Source organism: Homalodisca vitripennis, unplaced genomic scaffold, assembly GCF_021130785.1.
Source record: "Homalodisca vitripennis isolate AUS2020 unplaced genomic scaffold, UT_GWSS_2.1 ScUCBcl_1901;HRSCAF=6101, whole genome shotgun sequence".
Lineage (NCBI taxonomy): Eukaryota > Metazoa > Arthropoda > Insecta > Hemiptera > Cicadellidae > Homalodisca > Homalodisca vitripennis.
The window spans coordinates 1-12771 of NW_025778044.1; the positions used below are offsets into that span (position 1 = coordinate 1).

General features: G+C 33.5%; 1 protein-coding gene across 1 annotated transcript; it reads left to right on the forward strand.

Moving 5' to 3' along the window:
• Positions 1 to 944: 944 nt before the first annotated feature.
• Positions 945 to 5370, forward strand: LOC124371748 (dual specificity tyrosine-phosphorylation-regulated kinase 2-like; the record flags this gene model as incomplete). The annotated part of the gene is given in 4 exon segments (XM_046830089.1): positions 945 to 1116; positions 2592 to 2735; positions 3425 to 3555; positions 5232 to 5370. Coding segments are annotated over 3 exon segments (354 nt in total), but the record flags the coding sequence as incomplete, so codon positions are not given.
• Positions 5371 to 12771: the final 7401 nt, after the last annotated feature.

A 12771-nucleotide genomic window follows, 5' to 3' on the forward strand; every position in this document is an offset into this window, starting at 1 on the left:
GAGTATCTGTGTATGATAAGTTAGTTATTGTCGCATTCAGTGCCCAGATTAAATACAAATGTATTTAAAAAAACGTTTAATTTTGTTCCTTAATTTGTTGTTTAATTACAACAGACAAGTTTTTTACATTTTTACATCTTCATTGGTATTACATTTGTGGAAAACAGCTAACAAACCATGGAGAGAGTGTATTCTGTCATAGGGCTTCTGTCTTTTGACTTCTGCGGTTTGAGTAAAATAAAGATGTTAAATCCATAAAGCCACTTATTAGAAATCTTGAGGTATTATTGAGTTTGGAGAAACTATCAATCATTGAAGCAATTTATTAAATAAATATTGTTTATAATAAAACTGGAATTTGTCTCAAAGTAGAATTTTTTAAGCGTAGCACAAGTCAAAACATATTGGGATCGCGAAGCACTTGGTTAAGATATCTGGTACGTTTTGTAGCAAACAGGACGCTTTATTTGTTTTATCTAAAGCTTGGTGGTGATCGGAAATACAAAATTCTATCACCATTCAGAAATATGATCCGTGTTACCATAACGTTGCTGCTGTGCATATCTTAAGCATTGGACCATACCCATGTTAGACTGTAGTTATGTAAATATACCTTAAAGTTTCATGACTGTACATTATTACATGATAATTTACTTATAATTCTTTTGATATTACATGGATTTAGAGGAAAATCAAGAGTGTTGTAGTAGAATAAATTGTGCTGAAGCTGGTCTTACTTATTCATTAATTATTAAATGTAAATGAAGATGTCAGTTACTTGGTCAGGCTTTAAGTTTGCTGTCAGTAGTCTTTAGATCTGAGTAGACAAGAATGGAGTTTCCCTTTTGGAATAGACTATATTTAGGGAATTGTCTATAATATAGAGTTACTGCTGGTTCCTTAATAACATCCTATTTCTTATCAATTTGTAATTATGTTTTCAGGAAAACGTGTTACTGAAGCAACGAGGTAGCAGTTCCATCAAAGTGATAGACTTCGGCAGTTCGTGTTACTCACACCAGAGAGTCTACACGTACATACAATCACGGTTCTATCGTTCGCCAGAAGTGATCCTCGGTCTTCCGTACGGCACTCCCATCGACATGTGGAGTTTAGGTGAGGCCAACTTCTGTTGGTGATTTCACTGAATTGATTTCTATAGTAGTCAGTCTATGTATTTTGAATCTATCAAAACCAATTTCCCAGCTTGTTTTAATGCAATTCATAATTTGAATCTACACCTTTACTTTCGTATTACCAATTTAAATCCTGTTCTTAATTATGTGTGGGATCCAGTGTGGCACATAGTGGGTGTTTTAGGTGAGGCTCATTTTTTTCAAAATGATGTTTGTTTTCTAAAAATGTGTGAACATAAAGTTAGTATTTTTTAATGAACTTTTTCTATGTATGATTTCTTTTTGAATACTGTAAGGAATCAGTCTTAAGTCATTTCAATTTTGAAAAATATTTTCAAGCACCAAACAGAATAAAAAATATTGGTGTTTTCTGTTGGTTTTTTGGAGTTAGCAATTACCGTATTTATAACAGAAAGTGCCCATTATTTACTACCTTTGCAACATAACTTTCTGCTTTTCCTCGGCAGAAAGGAGAAATTGTTTTTGTATTGTAGACATTTTTATTTCAAAATGAGTGTAACTGGAGAACAGTCCATTAAGCTATTAAAGTTGATTTTATTATTTTCCCTCTCTTTATATTTACGGCTAATGTGTGACAAGCTGTAGGATTTTTCATAACTATTCATATCTGGAAGAATTCTGTTTAGACGATTTTATGACGTTGACTTTTAGTTTGCATATCCCCTGTTTTGTTTAAATCAATATAAATTCTGTTGAATTATTATAATAATACTTTGTCTTTATTATATTATTACTTGTTTTTTATTATACGGTATTACAAGTAAAATTTTACTCAAGAAAAACATTCCTCAAACAAATTGTTTACCGAAGATAGTGTTAAAGTATAGTATCTATTTTCAAGTCGTCATCAAAATGTAATTTAATGCCAGTAAAAAGTTATAAAAACCTTTTCCAACACTTTAAAAAATTAGTAGTTGATTTTGGCATGTAAAGAAAGAATTATTATTTTTTTATGTGTTCTGAGTAATTGTAATAAATAATCTATGTATTGGTTGAATGCCACTGAGATGTGTGACCACGTGCCAATCCAGTGAAGACATGCATATCAACCTGCCCATACAATCACAGAGCAAATTGCTACCAGTATGAGGGTTAATTCAACAATCGATAAAACTGATAACGGGTTATTTTGTTGTGTTTATGTATAATACCAGTAAGCAATGCTGTGTTACCCAACACTTATCATCTCGAAGTCACCTCAAGGTTAATTGTCAAGTTTTCTGATAACAAGTGCCCTACTTTGGGGCAGAGCAACCTTCACTGTGTCATATAAATAAAACTGTGTAAAGCCTAAATAAGACTTCATGGAGATATTCTGTGATATTTTGAGAATTCATGATTTGACAATGAAGTAAACTTGTTTTCATAAAAAAACAACTAAACCAAAACAGTAGTTAATTCTCAGAATATACTCAGCAAAGTTAACGTGTGCAGGTTGTATCCTGGCAGAGCTGTACACTGGCTACCCTCTGTTTCCCGGGGAGAATGAAGTGGAACAGCTGGCCTGTGTCATGGAGGTCCTCGGAGTCCCACCTGAGGATGTCATCATGAATGCTTCCAGAAGACGACTATTTTTTGGTGGGTTTCTGATATTTTAACTTCATTTTTTAAATGTAAGCTATGCATCATCTAAAAAAAGAGAAGATCGATTTTTGTCCCAAGTCAAACAGTAGTAACAATATTTGTAGATGAACAATTCCTTTATATTCATGTAATTTTTATTTGCTTCTTATTAAAATAACAAGGACAACTAGTTTTTATTTATTTTAATTCCTGGTAAATGAGAAAACAATTATAGTGAGAAAACAAATAACATTTATTAAAAGGATTGGCCATGACATTTTGTTTTGTCTCATTCTCATTACAAAATATTTATGTACATAATCAGTAAGAAATGAAAAGAAAATCATTGTTACTTACCGGTGGTGTAACAATGGTGGGGGGAGGGGGTGATGAGATAGAATTCCCCTAAAAATTAAAGCATAATATATAACAGCCATAAAACTTGTTTGAAATACAGTTCAATGTTTAAATTTAAATTAATTTAAATATTAATCTTAATTCATTTAATTTTTGATTAAGCCCATGTCCATCAATCGGTCTGCTCTCAATCAGTCTCATTCCTCCAAGCAAAGTCCCAGTTATGCTACAGTTACTTACGCAATTAATTGGATCACTTACTCCTCCACCTTCGCTTAATTCTGAATATGCCTTCACTTTAATTGATGTTCGACAAGTGAGATGACAGAATTTGTGTTTTGCTACAGACTCTAAGGGCAACCCGAGGTGTAATTACCAACAGTAAGGGTCGCAAAAGGAAGCCAGGCTCCAAGGACATTGCGACAGCCATTCGCTGCAATGACAAACTCTTTGTGGACTTTATTACTCAGTGTCTCAAGTAAGTAGCTTATTGTAAATAAAATCAAGTCTACTCCATTCCAATACCTGTGACGTTCATATTATTGGAATATTAGTATAACCATAGAGAATATAACATTTCGTATAGAGGGAGGACAAGCATTAGGGCAAAGACACTGTCTTGCTCCAGCTAAGCAAGTGAATTAAGATCGTGCCAGATGTTGATTCTTGGTTTTGAAGAACACAATGGCAAGGTCACTCAGGATGTTGTGCTATATCAATTTTCACTACATTTGTTTCAATCGCTTCATTTCTAGGCTTACTAGTTTTTCACATGTCTACTATGTTATACTAATTAAAATTAACAAGCTACTTAACCATATACACCTTATGCTCTTACAATTATTCAGTACCTATAGATTATTACTTATACTTCTTTAATGGCCATCATTTATCTCAGAGATTTTTAGAATAAAATTTAAAATAGGATGTCCTATCATTCTTCTGTTACAATACGATAAAAGAATGTGTGCCCATTAGGGATGGGTAAAATTTCATCTTATGTACCCACCACAGTAAACTGGCTTTTAGAACCGTTGAGTATTACACAGTACTTTCAGTTTCACTTAAACGTTTTGTGGAGCAGTTTCAAAACACAACTATTCTTTGTAGACGATTCCTGTAACGGAACAAGTCATGATCGAGCGACATTGAGAAACTATGTAAGTTTGCCATTGCAGAGAATTGCTCCTTCCCAACAGTTGGGATCCATCGCTTTGTGGACCAGTTTCGGCACAACAGTTCTTTGCAACCGTTGTCCGGCTGCAACTGAAACTATTGTGACTGTTGCGGAAGATTCCCGACTTTACCCATGCCTATTGACCATGGATAACTGCTAGTATTTCATCTTTGGCAACTCACTTTAAACATATAGAATCAAACAATTACTTTGTTCTTCATTGAATGTTCCTGTATGCTCTGGTTATATTTATTTATGATATTTATTAAAATGTAGAAGCACACCACTCCATGTGTTGCATAATAAGCTTGGTTGTTTAAAATCTATAGCTCATGTAATTCTTGGAATATCCTGTGTACAGATAGGCATACAGACAATGATACAAGAAGTAACTTTTACCTCCTCTGGACAGATGAAGGAGAAATTTTGTCAGTCTCCAAACTGATAAGCTCAATGACACTCAGCCAAGTTCAATGATTAGATCATGCACTATCACTGTCTTGTTTCTTGTTGCCACCATGGTTACCCATAAGACCAATGTAAAAATATTCATATTGGCTAACACTCAGCCAAGTCCCACGGATTGACGTCATCGAAATCAGTGTTGCCCATATAAAAATGAAGCTTCATGCAAACTTTCAAATGTTTAGGTCAGTTAGTTTTCGAGATATTGTGCAGACAGAAGTCAAACTTAAATGTATAGCATATATAGTATGTGACAGGCTTTGATAACGCTCAGCCAATTAGCTCTTTAGCACAATACCACTTTAATATTTAATACTCAGATTAGATATACTTAAGCTGATTATTTGATTTGTATTTTCTTAATCAAAATTGTCAGTTTATTAAATATTTAAGAGTCAAAGGAATATATTGAATTTTGAAAATTCTTGGAAAATGAGAACAACTCGTATATATATCTGAGTTTTACATTTTCCTCTAGTAAACTGGTTAATAGTGATCTGTGTGTTTTTCAGTTGGGACAGCAAGAAGCGTTTGTCACCTGACGATGCACTACGCCATGAGTGGCTCAAATCAGCGACAGTGGCACCCAGCGCAGGGGCAGAGGTGCGGCGGTCGCCCTCCTCAGCTAGCCACCAGCCAGCTGCATACAGGATCTACCGTGCCGGCAAACCGACCAAGCCGGACCTCAACCTAGATGACTCGGGCACCTTTCTGCCACCCATACTATGAGAACAGAGCAGGAGCCTGTAAATAGACTTCGCTGCGGCGATACTTGATCTCATGAGACAATCAGTGCACGTGTGTGCGTGCGTGAACCTGCGCGAGGCGGTATTGTTTCGTGTTACCAGCGACGACTGACTGACCGGCCCGACACGATTTTTCCAATCGTTTAGTCAACTCCACTACCGATCCTAGAAAAAGATAGTATTAAGATATAATTTTCCTACTAAAGTGTTTTGCTTTAAACTCGCTCGTTTATTTATAATATTAATTTAGTCATAATAATTTATATTTCTTAACCTCATGAAACTTCTGTTTCACGACCGTATCTGTTAAGTACTCTTATCCTATTAAGTTTTTATAAACTTTTGTGTTTGTCGCTTTTTCTGGCTTCCGTTATTGGACTTTGAATTTCAATGTACATACAAGCATCGCTACTGTATTTATCAAATGTATTTTATGTTAGCCCTAATACTAATACCAGGATAAATGTTGAATCCCCGTAAACTCAGATATAACCAGAATGCTCAACAGATGGAGACAAAGCCAGACTGTACGTGATGTGATCACAAAGCCAGACTATATGTGATGTGATCACAAAACCAGACTGTATGTGATGTGATCACAAAGCCAGACTGTACGTGATGTGATCTACAGCCACTGTCGATGGTGTGTGTCGCTCACGACTAGTATTACGCTTGGTCCGATTACAGTGCAACGTTTTTACAGTGACGGGTAAATTTTTTATCATTCTTCATAGTGTTGATTTTAAATTGTTTTCGTCACTTCTGAATAAGATCGATGAAGAAACTGAGTGATGTAAATGTTTTAAATTTTGTAGTTTTAAAGATTTCCAAGTAAAAAATGTCCATAGTGTTTTATGTATTTTTATATTTTTTGTTTTGTTTTCCATGGTCTGTGTAGTGGTAATTCTGATACATGTTCCAAATAAACCAAGTAATTAAAGATTGTCTTTCATTAATATGTTGTTCTGTTATTTTGTGTTCCGCCCTGAAACTGATTCACCGTCATAATGTGTTACAATATAGAAGTTTTACTGGTAACTCTATTAAGTAATAGAGTTTATATAGTGCCATTTACTAAAATCGTATAATAAATTATTTTTATTTAGGTCCATTATGTTTATTTTTCTAATAGACTTAAGTGAAATTGAGAGAAATTCACATAATTTCATAATGTTCATTTCTATTAATGATATCGTAGATTTCAATACAACAGAACACAAAAGATGTACGACTCACATTTTCTATCTAAGTTAAAAAGTTTGAACTTTATCTTGATTACAAAGTTAATATTGATTTTACTATCATTTGAACACTTTTCGTCTTATGCATTCTACATTTTCTCATTTTTTTAACTCATCCTTACATATCCCTTGTTATGTATTTATATATGAAAAAATCGTTAGCATTGTGCTTTAAACTTTAGTGCTACAAGGTTCTGTGATCATGTGTCCCTTCAAAACCAACATATTAGAATATATGGGGCTACAATACATATTTATTGACTGATTTCCTTAATTTTTCTGGAATCGCCATTTTAGGCATACTGGTGTTACTTTTATCTTTATTTCATTGAAACTTATATACCCCAAGCAGAAGCTCTAGAGTTGTTATTCAAAGACATTGTTATATTAAAAGTTCCTGTTAACTCATGTTTTTGTCAGTACAATATTGATTTTAAATTAACTTTGCAAAGACATAGCTCAAACTAGAAATCAGTGGTATAATATGAATGTACATAACTTACGTAATAATCACTCCTATACAAGTGTTTCTATAGGCCTAGAACAATGCCCTTCAAACAGAAGATGTATAAGGAAATGTTGCTATAAATTTAGTGATTGTAAAATCTTGGTAAAAACCCTTGAAGTGTATAGTCGTACACTTAAAATTAGTCTACAAGAGTTTGATTGAGTGAGTGTTTATTGGAGTCTATCCCATATTTTGTATTTAGTTTATAATACAGCAGATTTCTGTCTTTGTGTGTTTCCATATGTGTGGACGATCTTGTAATGAGTTCATTTAGAGGATTGAAATTTTCTGTGGAACTCAATTTCTTCTAGATCTAAAAAAAAAATCTAAATCGAACTGAAAACGGTCCATTTGCTTGAGAGTTGCTAGATGGCGTTGATCACATGTAAACACACTATTATTTGAGAGCCTCCTGTAAATATACAGGGTGTACATAAAGTCCTGCACTGGTATAATATTTTCTAAACGATAACAGATAAATGAACAAGATTTGGTACATCAATACTACACCTAAAAATCTACTTTTTGAAGGAACTATCAGTTTTCTGTAATATCATGGGGACGTCCCGCAAGGAGTCGGAAGGAAATCTTAAATAGGAGCATAGGTCAATATGCACATCATTTTAAAGGGCTTATCTAGCAGAGTTTAATGCCGCAAACCGCACTCAAAAAGATTGATCCAGTACAAAATGGCGGCTGTTCAAAGGTTTTACTTGGTTACATTTCATTAGTAGCCATAACCCCGGTAAAGCAAAACTGCAACCAAACGAATACTGCAGATAAATACTACATTATGATTGTCAGTTGTACAGAAGTGAATTATGACGTAGGTTATCCTCAAGGGGTACAAATATGGTCCTAATATATTGATAACGGGGGAAAAACCTGATAACAGTAACAATTAAAAAGCTCTTATCTTTGGGTCGCAGTTTGGACTTTCCAATTAGCCAGTCTATTCATAGTAGGCTATTCTAGTTTTCTTGTTTTAGTAGTGCTGTCCAACCTTTCTATCAGTGCACTTTAGTACAAAAGAGTTTGTCGTATTGCTTGTAGTTCTTCAACTACACTATGTTGCTTGACGAACGTGAACGTATAACACTTCTTATGATGGTTGGTTGGGGAAACAACGGACGATCACACGAGGAAGCATGCCATTTATTTCATGACTACTTTCACGAGAGGCAGCCAATTTCTAGAACAACTGTAGGGAGAACTGTTCAACGCTTTATGGAAACAGGAAGTGTTTCCGATCGTCATAGGACAGGAAGGCCCGCTACTGCGACAACTGAAGGCAACTCTTTAGATGTATTGCACTCATTTATTGAGAATACGCAAGAGTCCCTACGCTCAGCAACACAAACTCATGACATCTCTGTTACGTCTGTTAAAAAGATTCTGAAAGGGTCTAATTTTAAGCCTTATAAAGTTCATTTGGTGCACGAACTCAACGAAGTTGATTTCGATCGACGTATAGAATTTTGTGAAACTATGATGGCCAAAATAGATTGCAACGAAATTGATGCAAACAATATTGTGTTTTTCAGACGATTGTTCATTTATGCTGAATGGAAGTGTAAACAGCCACAATTGCCGTTACGTACTAGAGTAGCGAAAATCCTCACTGGATGCGGGAAGCACATACGCAGTATTCACTAAAGGTGAATGTCTGGCTTGGTGTGATAGGTACCCAGTTGGTAGGTCCTTTCTTTATTGAAGGGAATTTAAGTGCAATATCATATTAACGTTTGCTAGAAAATGAAATTACACCAGCACTTCGAAACATGTTTGGAGAACATTACCAGAATATCTGGTTTCAACAGGACGGAGCACCCCCACACTACGGCATTGACGTAAGAGCCTATTTAAACACTGTTACCAATATATTAGGACCAAATTTGTAACCCTTGAGGATAACCTACGTCATAATTCACTTCTGTACAACTGACAATCATAATGTAGTATTTATCTGCAGTATTCGTTTGGTTGCAGTTTTGCTTTACCGGGGTTATGGCTACTAATGAAATGTAACCAAGTAAAACCTTTGAACAGCCGCCATTTTGTACTGGATCAATCTTTTTGAGTGCGGTTTGCGGCATTAAACTCTGCTAGATAAGCCCTTTAAAATGATGTGCATATTGACCTATGCTCCTATTTAAGATTTCCTTCCGACTCCTTGCGGGACGTCCCCATAATATTACAGAAAACTGATAGTTCCTTCAAAAAGTAGATTTTTAGATGTAGTATTGATGTACCAAATCTTGTTCATTTATCTGTTATCGTTTAGAAAATATTATACCAGTGCAGGACTTTATGTACACCCTGGTATATGTTTAATGCAAAGGCCAATGATGGAAACAAAAGAACAAATTCTTTGTTTCCTAATACATAAAAATTCTCAGCTAAAACTGCAATTAAGCCTCATGTCAAATAGTGCTAGGCCAGTTGGATAGGTTACATCATGTCATGTCAGTCATCCCATAGGCAGTGGTGGGTTTAACAATAGGCTCATTACAGGTTATGATATCAGTGTTAGGACATCATAGTGTAGTCTGCCACGAAAGACAACAATAGTTTTAGAATATTTCATCATTCAATTGATTTATAATTTCATAAAAATCTCTTTATCTTTTATCTCCCTAATAATGAATTACAAAATTCAAATAATTTTATAGGTACTGGATTTACCTCAAGTTTTGACTGCACACACTATTAATCTTTTCATGAGTCTGTATGTTTATGCCGTTTATTATCCCAGCCTCACTTCAGTGCGTATTTGATTGGGAATAGTTGAGTGGGAAGTAAAATCACTATTACCACTTATGTATACTTTGTTACAAGACATCATCCCCTTACAGAACTACAATCTGTACAGCAGCATCATCGAAATAACTGAATGATTTCCAAAAATCCCACTAGATGTTACAAATGATAAAAGCAGTAAAAAGTTAGTTCTTGATAGTAGCTTATGACAAAATACTGTGCTCACTCAGACAGAACCAAATGGCAAATGCTGCTGCACATTGCATGGGCTATTCTTTAGAGTAATCATAAGTGGGTCCTCAGTGCCTTAAAAATCATGATATTTTACAGTTGTAGGATATATTTTCAATTAAAAAATTGTAATACATATAGTTTTTGTCTGAAAAAATCTCATATTTCCTTTTTCTTATAAAGTACAATGTCAAGAAAAATATACTGTTTTGCATTATATTGTTTAAAAAATTAAATAGAAAGAGTAAAACGGATTTAACAATTTTTTATATATTACAATAAATATTTAACATTACTTTGTAGCACTTTTGCATAAATAATTTAAAACAAAATCTTATATTTCAGTTAAATTAGATAAATTTTAAGTGCAAAACTTTAGCAGAAGTAAAGTTATGAAAGTGAATGTAAAGGGTGACACTGTCTAATTTTTTTAAAATGCCAATAAACTTACATGTGCCCAATACATATATTCGAACTGCTCAGGTATATTTAGCTTGAATATTCACTTCTGGACAAAAGTATTGCAACAATCATCATTATTTTCTTAACCAGTTCTAATTTTTAAATTCAACTAAATATCTTTTGTAAGTTATTCAATCTTCACATTAGACTAGTGTAATCCAAATTAATCAATTTTACCAAAAAGTATGTACGGATGGAAGAAAATAAAAATAAAGCCGAAATACTTTTGGTATTAAAACATAAAATAGTACATTTCAAATAACTAACAGTTTTCTAGTATCTGGTGATATCCTGTCTTGCATGGATTACTTCCTGGAGCCTTCCCCTCATACCCCTTACTAGATAGATATTGGGGTATTATTCTAACTACAAATTATTTTATCACTCAAAACTCGTCAGAATAGTCAGAAATTGTTTGTTAAAGACTGATGGAAGAACAAGATTGGGCGGTTAGACAACACATGAGAAAATATAAAGAGAGCAGATTATCACATTACTTTTATCTTTGTCTATTCATCTTCCAGGAATTCATTTAGTTTTTCAAGAGCTCTTATTTTTCACTGCACAGATCTTGAATTTTATGACAAATAGAATAATTATTAATCAACTAAATAAAAAAAAACAGTAGCAGTCGTGGGACTGCCGATAGAAGTGAAAACGGAACTATTAAGTTGAGAGTAATTAACAATACGTTATAGTAGCAGTACATCTGTAATTGTAAATGTGACGCGTTTTTAATTTTCCAATTTTAAAATCCACGAAAAAATATTATCAAATAACTAGAAATCTATTTTACCACGCTAGTAAGATAAATCTTATACCGTAATAATACTCATTTCATGATGAAGAGGTTAAATATTAAAAACATAATTAAAATGAATAATGCTAAATTTTAAATACAAATATTCGTACAAATATTAAAAATGTTTAAAAATATATTCGTTGTTTTCATTATTCATTTATCTGTATAAAAATATGTTGTAATTGCTCAATATTAATAGTTAGTTAAACATAGAATACAAGTGAGTAAACACCGAGTGAACAACAGTGAGTTGAACACCGTTGTAAATAATACAGTTATTGCTACGGATAAAGTATATAATTGCAATAACAATTAAACCCACAATATTTTTAAAAACTAATAAATTAGTTAAATTAACTTGGTTCTTTCGTAAAGGTATTTTTATTGCACAATAAACTAATTTATTGAGTTAATACGGTATCAGTGAGCCAATGCGCCAACTACAGTTCCGGCAGAAATGTTCACTCATCACTTCATACGCTACTACAGGCTAAACTAAACTTCCAATAAAAAAATGATAAATTACAAAAAAAATATTCATCTATTTTCACACAACTTTCTCGCTGACAAATTTTGTCTGACCAAAAAATAAAAAAAATCCTCGCTTACTACTTTTTTCTTGTCATTGTAAACGCTATGTAAAATGTAAACAATAATCAAAATTATTTCGAAATTTTTTTTAATATTTAAAAATGTAACCAATAGATTGCCAATATTAAGAGCTTTTAATTTGACGCATCTTACAGAATTGTACGACATTGGCTTCACTTTTAAATCGCGAGAGGAAGCCGTAAAGGTCACTGATTTTCGCAGTCTGTTTTCATACTCCGCCGGGACAGTTTTAACACAGCGAGACTGACTTTTTCATGCAGGTTAGTAGTCCGCGGCCAAGTCTACGGTTAAAAACCACAGCGAGACTGACTTTTTCATGCAGGTTAGTATCATTAGCATGTCGGTGACGCGAACCGAGGATTTTACCCTCTACCAAAACGCTCAACGCGCCTAAAGAAGTTTTCACTTCAAAAAAAATAGTTGAAGGGTACCCAATAACTGCTGTAAGCCTTGAATGCAAAGTTTCCATAGCTGTATATTAAAAGGGTGAAATTTTCAGTAAATGTCGCTAAGATTTTTTACAGTTTACATACTTGTTACATAATTGTACAAAAATGACAAATTTCCATTTCCTATTAAAATATTTGTTCACATTAAAACTACTTAGCTTATTATAGTACAAAATATATTATTTGATTATGAGTAATCCTGCAAAAATAAAAATTTGAATGTGTCATAAATTCCAAGCAA